Source organism: Pomacea canaliculata, linkage group LG6 (assembly GCF_003073045.1).
Source record: "Pomacea canaliculata isolate SZHN2017 linkage group LG6, ASM307304v1, whole genome shotgun sequence".
Classification (NCBI taxonomy): Eukaryota; Metazoa; Mollusca; class Gastropoda; order Architaenioglossa; family Ampullariidae; genus Pomacea; species Pomacea canaliculata.
Genome location: NC_037595.1, coordinates 25,669,707 through 25,685,687, shown reverse-complemented (window position 1 = coordinate 25,685,687; position 15,981 = coordinate 25,669,707). Strand labels below are relative to the sequence as shown.

Here is a 15,981-nt window from a genome sequence, read left to right as displayed (position 1 = left end):
TCTTCTTTTAACAATAGATGTTTCGAAGTATAGTCTGAATGTTCCACTTAACTCTTTCATTACTTTCATATATAAAGTATATAAATACCTGCAAAATCTGGTCGATGTTGATACTATCCCTCCTGGATTGATGATCGCGAAGGTATCTATTTCCTTCGTGCGTAGCAGACAATAACGAGGTTTTGCAACAGACTGTTGGCACGTACCGCGAGATACCAATCCTCTATATACAGATGCTTGAACCGTTTATGTGGGCCTTTGGATTGTCCAACGGTTAGCTCCTGTCATCAGTCCAGTGAGGACTGTCGGTCCAGAGTTCAGATTTCACCTCGATCACAGTTTATTCAAGATTCAAAAGAGTGAGTCGCTGTAACAGCCCTACGTAATATAGTGTAGGAGAGAGACTAAACGGTAGGCATAGTTGTCGTAGTTATAAGAATAGCTATCGCACTGTAGTAGGATAGCTTAACCGGTATTGCATACGTAGGTCATGGGACTATACACAAACTAAAGCAGCCAGATTGATACCAGAAGTTTCGTGGGGGTGGGGGGTGGGGGGTGGTTGATAGTGGGTTGCTGTGATAATAGTGACTATACGATGGCAGCACAATGGAAGACAAAAGGAATAGCTTCATGGTGTAGTTCTCTTTATTTTTTTTCACATTTTCATGGGATGTGTACTTGAGATAACAAGCAAAAGGGACTCGTGATGACAATGAAAAGAAAACAGAATCTCACTCACTCTCTCACACACTCTCACGCACTTCCTCGTTTCCTATGTTTATGCAGCCGAACACTTGGATGAGAGAAACATCACGTCTTTAGCAACCAAACAGATCCTTGTGTAAATAAATAACTTAATTAACAAATATCAACACGGTCGGAAACCATAGAGACAAGTATTGCCAGCTCATGCGCGTAAACATATCTTACAACGCGCATGCGCTAGATTAAGGTAAACACTCATTTTTTCCGTTTTGTTTCTTTACACGGTGCGTTCTATAGAGGTCATGATTTTGTTGCTTTGCCGAGGTAGGGTTAGGGAAACGAGCTTTTCTGCTCACAAAGGTTGATACAGATAAAATTGTTCCCGAACGAATAAGGTAATGAATTCGTCATTTCTGATGAGTTCCCTTCTCCGTTAGAAAAACATTGCTTTTAAAATAAAATGTACAATATCGAATATCTACAATATCGAATCTTCATAATATGACTGTTTAGTGATAACATTCAGCATTTCTGCTTTCTTAAGGTCTTCCTTCCACTGTGACTATAGATACGTGAGAAGCAGAGTGTTGCCGGCACCTGGGCAGCACGAGTTAGAATGCTTGTTAAAATTGTAAAAGACACGGTTGAAGACTAGATGAAATTTTGATAAATCCCTAGCAGTTTAAATTCCATGGTAAAGCTGGTAAATTTGCTACAAACCTTCGTAAACACACCCGATCCTAAATGCTATCTTACTGACAAAACCATTTTTAACATGAAAATACATATAAATAATATGAGTTAACGTTCTCAACATATGAAGTTAAACTTTTCAGGCTCCTCTCTATTAAAATAAATAGATGCACGAAAGCAAAAGGAAAAGTTTTTTCGAGATCAAGGAATTTCACTACAGACAAATGGAAAATTGACTGTGCCCAGCTCCAAAATGTCACACAGCATACGAGAGGCCGTCAGCGCTACTCCACCACTCCCTCGGTCGTCCATCTGGTTCGGTAGTCCTTGCCACCTGAATGTCAACGACAAAAATTATTGTCCTCGAGTTGGGCAGCCCCAGCATGCGAATACCCGAAGTTAGCTGGGAGTGACCGGTCGACAGACGAAGCGGACCTTGTACTCGCACGGCGTGTAGGTGATGCCAACCTTGCCGTCCAGCGACGGCAGCTGACCATCGTCTGCTGGCAAGATCTCGAAGCGCTGCAGGATGGTGACTATGAACAGGAACAGTTCCATTCTTGCCAGCGCCTCTCCTGGACACGCTCGCTTGCCTGCACGTGAAACGAAGGGAAAAATTGGCACGTGAACATAATAAAGGAAACTCGTGAAGGGTGTCATGAAAATGAATCTGAAAATTGAATAATAAATTGAATAAATCGGAGTGTTGCAAGAGGCAGAGCTCAAGTTAAAAGATAGCTTAAAGATTACTTTAGCCTGGTTCTCTCGTTCTTTGCACCTTTTGTTTTTAACGTCTGATGTGTATATGAATCACACCATTGCTAGTGCTCGCTCCAAGAAACTCATATATCACCATTTCTCAATGTAATATTAAAATTTTATTAACATGATCTATTTATGCAGCAATGCTTTTACATTAATTCTTAGTCCGGTGTGGAACTGATGAAATTCTTCGACTGACCCCTTCAAACATTTTAAAATGCAGAAAAAAAATCATAGGACGTTACCTGACATGTACGAAAAAATCGCATAGCAGGTGTAGAGGAATGATTGATGATGATTATGATGATGATGATGGATGATGATTATGATGATGATGATGGCTGATGGCTGGCTGGTTGATGGATAGTTGATGGATGGATGATGGATGATGATGATGAGGAGGAGGATTTAAGCAAAGAAAGAAAGAGTCCATGCCGACTACACCACTTACCCATAAAGAAGGGAATCAAGGTATCCGGCCTGATGACGTGGCCTTGGGAGTCGAGGAATCTCTCTGGCCGAAACTCCCCGGGGCAAGGCCACAACACGGGGTCAAAGTGTACCGAGTGAATGTTCGGAATCACCATGGTGCCCTTGGGAATGCGGTAGCCCTCCAGTGTGACGTCACGGGAGGTGGCGTGCGCGAGGCAGAAGGGGGCGATATCCGCGAAGCGCTGGCACTCCAAGATGGCGGCCTCCAGGTAGGGCATGAGGGGCCGGTGGTGGATGGAGGGAGTGGTGCGGCCGGGGCACACCGCATCGATCTCCTGACGAATGCGCTCCTGCACGTGCGGCCAGCGCACGAGGAATATGAGAAACCACCGCAAGGTGGTGCCCGTGGTTTCCGTGCCGCCCACCAGCAGATCCCCAACCAGCTTCAGCAGCTGGTCATCTGACACACACACAAAAATGAAGTGAGGCGAAAATATAAACAAAATTTAAAGTGGGAGAACAAAGGCGCAAAGGCTTGTGGGAAGGTAGAGAAGGAGTGACAGGGAAGAAAACTGTGACGTAGCGAGGAATTTTGGCGCCTGGAGCGAGCAAAACCAATTGCGCCCTCTGGTCATTGTCTCTTAATTAAAATATTTGCTCCTATCGTAGAGAACAAATCAAAGAGGACTTTAAAGGATTAAGCCTCTTCTGTTAATCGAAAAATATTCGCAAGTAGGCGGTTATTGCGAAGAAAAGAAATCTGAGAATCAGCAAACACTAAAACTAGAAATCTGCAACATAATTAAGGACGGTAAAGAAAAACAACAGAACAAAGTTTCACAGAGATTTCAAGGACTTAACATTTTGAATTAAACCTCCTATAAATACTTTTCTTATCGGGTGAGCCTTTAACTGACTAGAGTTAGACAATGTTTGCACCCGGGGTGACTGGATTTCCAAGGCTTAGAATGATGATGTGAGTTGTAAGGCCTTTTGGCACTACTTCGTTGTTTCACGCATTTCTTCTTTTATCTTTTGCGACGCCTCCGTATCTCGCATGGCTGAAGTGTATTCACCGTGAACTGCTGGACCACGTTAATTGCCGTAGCATTGACGTCACGTACCTGACAACTGTTTACCCACAGGCACGTGCTGCAGGCATCACACCTCAGTCCTAACTGTCGCAGGCCCTCACCATACCATTTTCCATCCCACGCCCACAAAACTTCCAGAACGTTCACTAACGGAGATAACACACCACGAGCGCCACGACTAACTTGCTATCAATGTTTAGACAGCTTGGTTGCACTCTAAATACCCATAAACTCTCACCATAAAGGAGCTTTTCAATCAAGTCCGTGCAGCTTTGCTAAAACAACAGAATTACTAGGGATTTTATTAAATATTTTGGATAGACGTCTGGTTTGTTCTTCGATTGCTTCAAATGGTGCGTTACAAGGGACTAGTTAGCTCTGGGAAAAAAGAAGGAACAGACGAAAGAGAGGGCGAGTGAAAATGAAAAGAAATATGAACGAGTAGCATAAGGCAGTAAGAGTAGCACGAAGCAGAAAGAGGGAAAATAAAGTAGAAACACAAATCTGAACAGATTCTAAACTATCTTTTAATTGTCTCAAATTATATATATAATACTGTTTTGTACATATTAGGATACTAATGCTGTGCCAATTTCTTATGCTTGAAGTACCACATCTTTGCAATCCTTACACTGCTTCTCTCCCTCAAATCTATCTCCCACCATCCCTCTCATTTTCATCACCAGCATACTCTTTCATTAAAACCCAGCATCCGGAAATCACTCACAACTGAAGGTGGTGTTGGGTTTGTTCTTCTTCTTCTTAGCCATCTCCGCGAAGTAGGCGTCGATAAAGTCGGTGACGTCTTCGGGGTTGAAGTGTTGCTGATGGTTGTCCAGCCACACCCGGAGGTAACTCTGCACGTACTCAACGTTCTTCAACGCCAAGCGAGAGCGGAACATGTCTCCGGGCAGATGGCGCAGCGCGGGGAGAAAGTTCAGGATGGACGTGCTGCCGGCGATCTTCATGTTGAAGTCAAAGATGCGCAGAAAGCGGACGAAGACAGGATCGTCGTACTCGAAGCGCTTGCCGAAGGCGATGGAGCAGACGATGTTTGCTACTGCCGTCTGCAGGGCGTACTGGGGATCGAACTCCTGGCCGCGAGTCTGTTCGAGGACAACCATGAAGGCCGACAGCTCCTCGTTGACCTTGTCCTCGAAAGACGCTTTGCCGATACCGAGGTTCCGTAAGGTGGTCAAGGTGAACTTTCGATGCTCTTTCCATACCTTGCCTGAGGAGTTGACCACACCTGCATACACACACAAAATATCAAAGCAAACGTCAGAGCCAATGTGATGGGGCGCCAAAAAGGAAAATTCCCCCACACAGGGCCTCATTATGAAAAGAACTAATCAAAATTAATGCACGAATGTATGAATGACAAGTAAAAGAATACAGAAAAGGTTAACGACCCCACGCAAATGATATTCGCATTCCCTACCCCCTCCACATCACAAGCGTCAGCTGTCTGTCTGGGGTAAGGTCAAGGTAAAAAAGTAAAGAGTAAAGTCAGGATTTATGGTCCTATGAGTAGCGAAGTGGTTCACAGTCTCTAAAGGAGGGGGAAGGTGTTTTACGTCGAGCTAGCAAGTAAAGTTATGTGACAGCAAAGCAGCCGACCTCTTCTGAACCCAGGAGATTCTGAACCAGGGACACCTAATCCTCAGACACTGCACAACCATCTCCGTGGCCACCTATTACCCTGATGAGACCCCTAACTTTCTTTATCTTTGTCACAGTTCGTCATCATCGTCGTCGTCGCCGTCGCTTCGAGAGTTTAGGAAGTATTTCCATGGGTTCATATGTTCAGTGTCATATTTCTTGCTCCTTGAGAACGTCTGTAGAGCTGTGTGCAATCGGCTCGAAAATGGGTTTTCATATTTCACGAACTTGTATTACTGGACTGCTGACAGACGATTGTTTCCAGTTAACTATAAAACGAGGCAGGAGTGTACAGAGCTTCCGGCTTAGTCACATTCATTGTTTAGGCTCGCCGAGACTAGCAGCGGAGAACTTCACAAGAGGCTCAACGTTGGTCTCGGCAGACAGCACACGTCAGTACACGTCCATGCATGTTTTTCACTGTCAGCACAGTTAACCATGACCTGTAGAACACTAACGGCTGGCCAACCGAAAACAAAATTGACCAGCAGAACAGAAACGATGTGCAACAGGAAACATGAACACTGTTCTGAGAAAACATGAACAACGAAAAAAGAGAGAGAGAGAGAGAGAAATGCAACCCAAAACCATGAGGAGTGAAACGACATTGACCGTCGTCGTCAAGAAAGCATTATTGTTCCCGGAAAATCATTCTCTCTCCTCTCCCCACACTTCCCCACTCTCTCTCTCATGCATGCCATGAGCAGGTGGACTGTTTCAGGTTCTCAATGTTTGTTCACGTTCCTCTCTTGTTTTGTGTGCCTCACTTATCTCTGTCGTCGTGCTGCGTTCTCCACTGCGGGCGACAGGAGCTGCAATCAACTGCTTTCATTCTCGCAGACAAAGAGGTCATTTGTCATAAGAACTGGGGCCCGACAAGCGAGCTTTATCCACATTATATCCCTTTAGCATAAAGAATTAAAAACGTTTGTTCATGAAAATGAAATATTTCGTATCTTTTCTACAGAACAGTAAGCGATTCATTATATTTATTTACATGGAGTGCCACTCCTCCAGCTTATCGGACTATGACGCAGAGATTCTCCCTCCCTCTCCCCCCCGGTATCTCCAAGTAGTTTTTCAGAACTTTAGACCAGACTTGTTCCAATGCTTCAACGTCAGAGTAGGGGGAGAGGGGTTAGACACCCTACCCTGACATGGAAATTAATTATGGTCGGTGACTGTTTTCAGAAGAATGTTTCTTCCACTTTTAGCAAGCCAGATGCTAAGACAACGCATTAGTCTCGTTGTGGTTATTTATTTACATCTATCCTACTCTCCAGTCTCCATGTCTCAGTCACTATTCACTCTTATTTTCTACTCACCCGAGGTATATGGGTGGAGACCAGTCCCTCCCCCACTTTCCTCCATAAAATTCCTGTAAATGTTATTAATGGTGGATTTTGGTCACTTGCTTGAGTCTAGCTCCTCTGTGACCCAAAACAGCCGGTCTAAACTGTTAAGGACTGGTAGTGGTTGAATCAAGTGCGCCCAGCAAATGTGCATATACACGATTGTACATCCATACTTGATTTTTTTTATCTGGATTTTTACGAGTTTAAATGTTATTGTTTTTTATGGGAGAAAACTGAGAAAGGTGGAGAAGGGACCTAATCGGTCGTTAATTCCATTCACCAATTCATTTTATTTCTCTCTCTCTCTCTCACCCACACCCACACCCACGCACAATAAGCACGCTTAATTGCAAATTACGAACTACACAAACCACAATCAAATCATTTCTTCCACGCAACAAAGAACAATTACAGGCATGGAGGACAAGGCTGCTTAATTTCTACACTGGCATGCAAGACACCCACGAAAATAAAACTGATTATCCTAAGGATAACACAATAACCCCAGTCGTGTGGGTAAGTTAAAAGTTCATTCTTCAATAAAACAAAATGATGTGCAGTCTACCATTTCACAATGGCACATCCTCCCATCAGGGAGGACATCCCACAATCCTCTGCCGGAATGCGCTCTGACGTTTGTCGTAAAAAGGATCAAGACCTGTCTGCGGTCAAACAAATCCCTAGCGGAGGTCCAGGCTATTCAATCTTTCTCCGTCAGAACTCTGCGGTCCTCCTGCTTAAAATATGATTAACGTATGACGGTTACCAGTGTTCGTATCCGTTTCCGTAAGTAAAATTGTTTGTAAAGTACAGCGCACAGAAGAGAGATGTGTGGCAGAGCGTTTGGACGACATTAGGACACACCAACAGTCACGTCTTCAGCCTGCGTCAAAGCTTGTGAATTATTACGTCATGTGATGACGCAGCAATGAGTCACCAATAAGTACGTCATAAATAACGCAGTTTTTTTTCTTTCATCTCCAGTGACCCCTGACATGAACCCATTTCTCCAGCTTGTGTCATGACATGCTGACAAGGTTCTGTCTCACGGACACAGGGAATTGAAGAAAGAAAAGCTGTTGTAGATGATATTAATTAATGCATGCGGAGGTACATATTCAAACATTGATATATATTTTTTGCAGCCACTTAACTACATTATCCGAACAATAATATAAAAATAAAGATAATAAAAATAATAATAAAAATAGAGCATATGGCAATAAAGTAGATTGAGTGAGAATAGATAATACTACATGTAATAAGAATGAAGATGAAGCATAACTGGTTTTCATCCATTTGAATACTCTATGAGCGCCACAATCTAGGAGAAAAGAGAGAGTTCAAAAATAATATTAATTGTAAATCTGGCGCCAATCATAAGTGTGTAAAAATATGATAAATATAATCTATTTAGCCACGCGGAAGTACCGTTACCGCCTACACATGTGTATATATATATGTATTAAAAAACCACGGTCACTATGGCAATGTGAAGCCCCCCGCACCCCCCCCCCCATACACACACACACAATCTTCCTCTTGCCTTAACACCAAACTACCCAAATCATGAACATTAATTAGTAATTTTCTCCACAACGCTTCATTATAGCAATTAACGCATTTTCTGTAAACAACGTGCGCTAACGCTTGCTGACCTCTGTGCGAAAATCATAAGCACGATGGATACATGAATGTGGTGAATAATTAAAAAGTTATTTTGCTGTTAGATTCCCAGACACAAGGTCGGCTCGATGAGTAATATTATGAATGACATATACAGATATAGCACTGTGTAACAAATTACAAATCATAGAAAGGTCAAGTACACAGGTCGCAGTCCACTTGACGCCAGGAATCTGTCACCACGCCTTTCATCAGCTTGCTGGAGATGGAGAGCTGTTTGTCAACAACGCTCTTAGTCTGATGTCCCCATATTTTTTTTTTTTTTTTTTTTTTGAGTGTGCCAGAAAAAGATAGTAAACAGCGAGAGAAGAGAGAGAGAGAGAAAAAGGAAAAGGAAAGAGAAATTTCACATACTAATGTAAAGGTATATACCAAAGCTCATACTCTTTGTTACTTTGAAGAGCACGCCATTACCAGCAGGTATGATCTGACAATATGTCTCCCTGTCAACGTGGGAGCGGGGGACAAGCTAATGGTGAGGACTAACAGGCTTGTAAGCTCAAGTGTAGTTCAAGTACAGCCGACAGACCAACTGACTACTGACTGCACGAGCATCGTGTGAAGGTAACGGGAATTCCCGATGGCGGTGCCGTTAGGTCAACGTCAGTAGCAAGAAATTGACAACTAAAACGAGCAACAATGATCTTTTATCGATGAAGGAATCAGTTAGCCACAGAAAGTTAAATTTATTCATTCCGATTTAGCAATATTCCTCCAGCAAACATAAGACGACTTTACTTACATTGGTAAACAAAATTACCAGAGAGGGAAACAATGTCAGTTGCAATGTTCGGTTTCATCTCTTATGGCGTCTGGTACTCTCTGACGAGAATTGCGATTCTATCGCAGAGTTCTTTGCTCACACACTATAATTTAGTATCTTTATTAGTCATTTAAAAATAACTTCGCACTTGATCATAGTGTGATTGAGTTAGCTTCCACACATCAAAGTAATGGCGGCAAGTGAGACCTTGTTGCCTGCGTCTCTATTTTTACCATTCAGGCTCCTGTCATCTGACACATTATCGGCTTTATCGCTGTCATTTCCATGATGCGGTTCTATCATCTGACACATTGTAGGCTTTATCTCTGTTATTTCCATGATGCGAATTATAGCATCTGACACCTTGTCAGCTATAAAGCCATCATTTCGTGTCTGTCATTTCCATGATGCGATTTTATTTTTAGCCCCTGATACCATCTTGTTGCTCTCATTGCTATCACTTTTATTGCCAGGGTGTATTTCAAAGCTATATATATAAATACACGTACAGGTGTGTACATATGTACATATTTGTAATAGTTATACGTATATGTATGTGTATTTGCGTCTGTGTGAGAGTGAGAGAGGGAGAGAGAGGGAGACAGACAAATACAGACAGAAATTCATAAACCCACATTGGCAAACGCACACATAATTATTAATTACGATAAAAGCTGCTAGAGCGAGAACTGGCCTTGCGTATTCCACGTGGGAACATGATGTAGTCCTCCCTCCTGGTGACGGGAGGGACACTAATCACAAAAAAGGGACTTAACGATGGCTGTTACGAGGACTAGGACATCACATTCGCTAGGTAACCTGATCTGCCCTGCAAGAACAAATACTGTCGCACCTGAAAATAGAGATTACAGATCAGTTTAACCTTTCCCTGTCTGCTTGGGGGGAGGAGGAGGCGGGGGAGTAGGGGCACGGACTGTTACACTCCGCCTACGAGACACGCGTTGCCCCGGCTGGTCACGTGATTAAATTCTGCTGTTCAAACATCGAACACCCTCACACGCATTTTTGGCATGATTGACAGAGGGGGAGCTGGGAGGGGAGGGTCAACGTACTGGGTTATCTCCCCTGGAGATAGCGGGGCCGCCCACGTGACGCACGCTCCAAGACACAGTCAATGTAGCGTCATCAATGCACGTGAAGCGTTCAAACATCGATTACCACAAACGGCCAAACAGGGTTTGTCATGATAAAAGGAAAAGGGAAGGTTCACACTTACAGGGTTTTGCTTTTCCTTTGATTCTTCCTCATGCCTTGGACATTCAGTGAGAGAATGATTGATACAAACCTTAGATTCTTTTCAAAAATGAAAAATTCCCTGAACGGGTAAATATTTTGAATACAACTGAAATATTAGTTTACATGATATTTAATTGTTTATGGTAGTTTTAAATAATTCTCTTAATTTAAAAAGCGATTCTGTGATAACCGCACTTTCCTCTTTTTTTCACACTAGTCATCACTGTGGATCTGACTGATCTCTCTGTGGTTCTATGTACGGCCAACGTAATCCTGGCCATGAAGGTAAAAACAAAAAAAAATGTTCGTTTGAGCTGGGTTAAACTTTCGGCAGGATGTGGTTAAAACCGTTGTCAGATCTGACCGAGAGAGCTTATTTTAGATAGAAATGAAAAAGGACAAGGACGGGTGCTTCTTCACGATGACCGACAGCAACGGAAGATGTACCGTCATGACTAAGGAGCAAAGGAAAAAGAAAAAACGACAAAGGCTTTTTACTTTATGTTGCTTTCAATACAGTTTCAATGATTATCAAAGGACTTAAGATAACCACATCAAAAGACTTAAGACAAAGTCCGAGGTACAAAGTTTGGGTAACAGTTCACCAACATTACAGCTGAGTACATTTATTTCTCTATTTTATCTATTATTTATCCAGTATTGTAATCCTTGTGTCACTGTCCTTTATAGATAACTGGGGGTTTCCATACACCCAGGAGAGGAAAAAAAAAAAAGAAAGAGAAAAAGAGAGAGACTTGACACCTATATTTTAAGTTCATTGACTTCATCATTACGACATGTGGACAAGCATAATACTAACAAATCAAAGCAAAATATAAAAACCAGTATATAGGAATGAACATTTTCGCTCCATTCGAATTCAGGAATGTATCTGTGACCATCACGCACAGCAATTTTATGCATGATTATTAAGTATTGATGCTCTAATTGAAAGTACTTCGTTTCGTCTCTTAATAATGAAGACATATAAGCATACATCCTGTGTATAATAGTATACTTGTTAAATCAGAGAAAGAGAGAAGGTGGGTGAGACTTGATATTCTACAGCTGACATCGGCCATAAGTAGTTCCATGGGTCAGGGTTATTTCGCGCAGTGGTTTTTACGCCATTTTCAGGTCCGGAGTCTGGGGTCAGTCAAGGATGCGAGCAGAAACATGGCGGCCTGCATGTCGCGCGCCTCGCGGCTAGTCACGTACTCTACTTCCGCTTGCGTCACTGGCTGACCCTGACTGACCCTGACTGAACGCTCCCCCGCCCCATTCCTCGTTCACGTCCTTTGTACTCGGAATGTACAAAGTACTCGGAGTGCTGGAAGAAGGGAATGTTCAGTTCCGGTAGTGAGAGTTGTTCTGCCGACATGTCACTAAGTGCGTTACGCGCGTGTCTTTTATAGACAGTCTCACCTGTCTACTTACCTGACGTTTGGAACGGGACCCGAATATGCTACTCCACTCCCTTCTGAGGTGGACTTGAAACAGGACTATCAGTTGTCTGACTCCTTTACGTCGGTAAGGAGATCTTGTTTTCTTCTGATTTTTTCTTTCTTTCTTCTGAGTCTCTTGCTAACTGTCGAGAAACCTACAGGTAGCATCAAAGCCTCATGGTGTAACCTCATTGCCCAAATTTCTCTACACTCCCTCGCCCTCAGCCAAAATTGATGCCCCTTTAGAAACTCTTCAGTTTCAACTAAAAGAAATAAAACTCCTTGATTAAAAAAAAAATAATAAAAAAAAAAGGAAAGAAAATAAAGTCGTCAGGGCTGCACCCTGTCACAGCGCGGTGAAGAGCCTGTAAGCACTGGCTGTGTCGGAAGGTCACTCAGTGCGTCTCATTTAGACCTTTGATGTACCGGCGGCGCGTGTTCAGCCGGGCAAGAGGTTGGCGGGAGGATGGGGAGCAGGGGGGAGATGTCTGGCAGAGCTCGACGGTTTGAGCATGTGGCGTTAACCAGGTGAACGGGAGTAGTTCGGTTTCAAGAAACAGGTAATTTTATAATAAAGCTTCCGAAAATCAGATTATTTCCACGTTAACATCCGTAGACGTCGTTCTTGCTTTGCTTTCTCTCTCTTTCTGTTTCTATAAGAAAGAGAAAGTACCAGAGAGGGAGGGGAAGAGTGAACAGACAGGCATACGAACGGATAACTGACAGACGGACTTACTGTCTCCTTGCTGTAACAATATTTTGCTCTAGTCTATGGCACATTCGCGTACACACACACAGAGGAGTGAGACAAATTAACTCGGTATAAGACAGTAAGGGTCAGAATAAGAGGAATAGCCCTGCCACACTGAAGATACCGGTTCTCGCTGCACCCTCCATAAGCACCACCCTTTCCATAAAAATGTTTATACATCGCCGTCTGATTTGTCTGCAGCAAACTGAACCTCATTCACACGCCTATTCCATCGTTCTCCTCCCCTTGCCAGTGAAATTGTTTACACGGTGCCATTTGATCTGTATGCAAGAAACTGAACCTCACAAACACCGCCATGACATTATCATCCTATTATATTCTGTAAACTGTGGGGCGGGCAGGGCTCAGTGGGGCTGACTTGAAGCGGTTGCACCATATTAAGCGGTCATGTTACTTGGGGAGGAGTGAGACAGGACCCAGTGGGAGGGTTCACGGGGAGCCCAGTGGGGAAAGTAGCAAGGTCGGGTCGTTTGGTGTGAGGGGAAATGGCAAACAATTGCCGTATACTTATCTTCACGCTAGCGAACACAAACTATAGACAGGGGAAGGACAAAGCTTACGTAGCATTATGCTCGAAGTTCTCCCATTGGCTGTGTCCTTCGTTGACGTCATTAGCTAGATTTTAGGTCAACCGACGTGGTTATTTTCAGAAAATGTTAAATACAAATTTATAACACAATTTTATAATGAATTAATGACAGGACACTATTTTGCTAAGTTTCCAGTAAGTTTGAGTTTCACTAGTCTCCTTAATATGCCACCATCCCTTTTGATGCATTACTAGTATTTATGCTGTATTTCAAAGTCTTCTTGTCGTGTTACCTGTCTCTTTGCTGTGGGTTACCAGTATTTTTGCTCAGTATTCCATGTTTCGAATGCTTCCAGCATGTCTGATCCCCCTGTCTCCTAGCGACTTCGGAGCCCGGCTTCGCAATGATTATTATCTGTTTCCCAGACATAGACTTGTCCTGAGGCATGTTCACATAACGAAATTTATGGTCACGTATTTGTAGAGACTAGAAACAATATCCAGGCATATAATCCGGTCCAGACGCAGTCAACAGAGCCCGAGGACATTCCAATGGTCGGCGAGACCTGGTCACAGTGACACAGACCTCGAGGACGATGACATCTTTCAGGCAATGGCTGAGACAACTGGACACCGCGACCCGAACTTGGATGTTTACCTTAAATTTCTAATATTTGAAACTATAGTCAGTTCCAGAAGAGCAAGAATTACTGTCTCCTCAATAAAGGAGTTTCATCGCATGATGTCCTCTAACGCAATCCTGGTGCTCTACCTCTCCAAAATATGTGATGAACATTCTGACTGAATGAGTTGACAGATGTGTCATGAATTTTACAGAGTACACTCGTATTCACTAATGCTTCCTCGGGGCCATGAATTAATAATTAAATACATTCCTCTCAAATGTGTTGCCCCTAGAAATTCATTCAAAAACAAAAGACTTCAAACCAAGTGCTTAGACTAATCTTTCTCCTTAACCCCGTGAACTTAAACCAATACCTTGATGCTACTTTTTTTATGTCGTTTCTGTGTCGTTTTTATATATTTGTTATGGATGTATGCTATGTTTATTTTGAGTTTATATTTATATGCGAATATGGGTGAATGGTTGTTAATGATTTAGTGTATGTAATATTTATATAAAGCGGTATGAGCAAATATTTGAATATAAATCCTCATTATTATTATTATCATATTCGATTATTGTACTTTGCTTTGTGTTTGGAAAGCGCACTGTTTTAAACTTTTATCATCATTATCATCGCCATCGTCGTCGTCGTATGTAAAATTTCCATTGTTAAAAGTCACTGGAGATGGAAGAGTGCAGTGACTAAGAGAACAATTGTCTTACTTCAATGATCTTGTCCAAGCACAGTGATCTTGGCTACATTATACTACATTATACTCCTTGGTTTCGGTAAACATACAAACTGAAATCCCTATACGGCCATGGGAGATCTCGAGTAAGTTCCTAGGAGAACAGCACCATCAACTCTCGAGAGGATAAAAAGGGTCAGGAGGTCACTCACCTTTGCCCTGTCCGATATGGGTGACGCTGAAGACTTGCGGCCTGTCGGAGAAGGCGTCACCCTCGTGGACGAAAGCCTCCTTGAGTTTGTCGAAGCCGTTGATGACCACCACCAGGCGGCAGCCCAGACGGAAGCAGAAGATGTCGCCGTACCGCTGCCGCAGCTGCGCAAAGAGCTGCCGCTTGTCCGGATGGCCGTTGAGCAGCAGCGACAGGCAGCCCACGAAGGGCAGACCCAGCGGCCCCGGAGGTAGTCCCACGTTCTTGACGTAGAGCTCCAGCAGGTAAGAGGACAGGAAGAAGATGAAGATAAACGTGAGGACCGTGCCGATGTTGTCGCTGAGGACTGACAGCAATTGGAACAACATGCTGAAGTGGACAAGAACAGTAACCGATGTTCGAAGTTACTTCTGCTGCAGCGACTGGTTCTGCGAACAGCAGCGTGGTCTACGTGAGGCTGGCAGTGGAATGTGTTTGCTCCGAAGTTTTGCCAGAAATGAGGCGAAGTCTTCTGCGAGTCACAGACATGTACAGACGCACGCGCTAAAAGTGAGGTGGCGGGGTGGTGGGTGGTGGGTGGTGGATGGTGGGTAGTGGATGGTGGGTGGGGTCAGAAGAGTTCAAGCGCGAGCGAGCAGGCGACAAGTTTTATTCGTCACAGCCTTGTTTAGAATCGAGCGCTCCCATCCTCGTGGATAAACCAATGTGCTGATCAGATTCCGTCTGGGGAACCTCCCAGCGTGTCGCGAACAAAGGCTAAAAGGTCATCTACCCGGAATCAGGGTGAAATGCAGTTCCTGATCTTTTCTTGCGACAGTAGGTGCACAATGTCTGATCTGACTTACGTCAGTGGGGAAAGGTTGGGGTGGGTACTGACAGGGTGTCTCTTTGGCAATGGAAGGTGATTTCTTCTCAGGAACGACACCTACAAGCCGTTACGTTCGCACATGTACGCACACACATATATATACACAAACGTTACGGTAAAAACCGACCAGGAAATGACTTACATGCACGTGCGTGACGAACATCTATAAATAAAGATGTTTGACACATAATACTTATCCGCTCTCTATTGCATCATTCCTCTCCACGTGTTTCATCCTCTGGCAACCTGTTCGTCACGCCTCTGTGCTTCGTCACCTCATAAAAACTCTCGAACGTACAGCTCCGAGTGTTTCAGAGAAAACTTAACAGCGCCGTGGCGTCACCGAGGGTCACGTGGAAGTGTACTGTACTCGCCAACCGCCACGTACAACCGAGGAAAGGGAAGTGAAGAGCCAGCTTCCTACAGG

General features: G+C 43.6%; 1 protein-coding gene across 1 annotated transcript; it reads right to left on the bottom strand.

The window, feature by feature from the left end:
• Positions 1 to 637: 637 nt before the first annotated feature.
• On the bottom strand, positions 638 to 15,973 carry LOC112566604 (cytochrome P450 2B4-like). The gene is made up of 4 exons (XM_025242862.1): positions 14,688 to 15,973; positions 4,417 to 4,938; positions 2,615 to 3,055; positions 638 to 1,994 (listed from the first exon to the last, which is right to left on the bottom strand). Exons 1-4 carry the CDS (start codon positions 15,052 to 15,054, stop codon positions 1,801 to 1,803), a joined length of 1,524 nt encoding a protein of 507 aa, XP_025098647.1. The 5' UTR covers positions 15,055 to 15,973; the 3' UTR covers positions 638 to 1,800.
• Between the last annotated feature and the right edge of the window lie 8 nt (positions 15,974 to 15,981).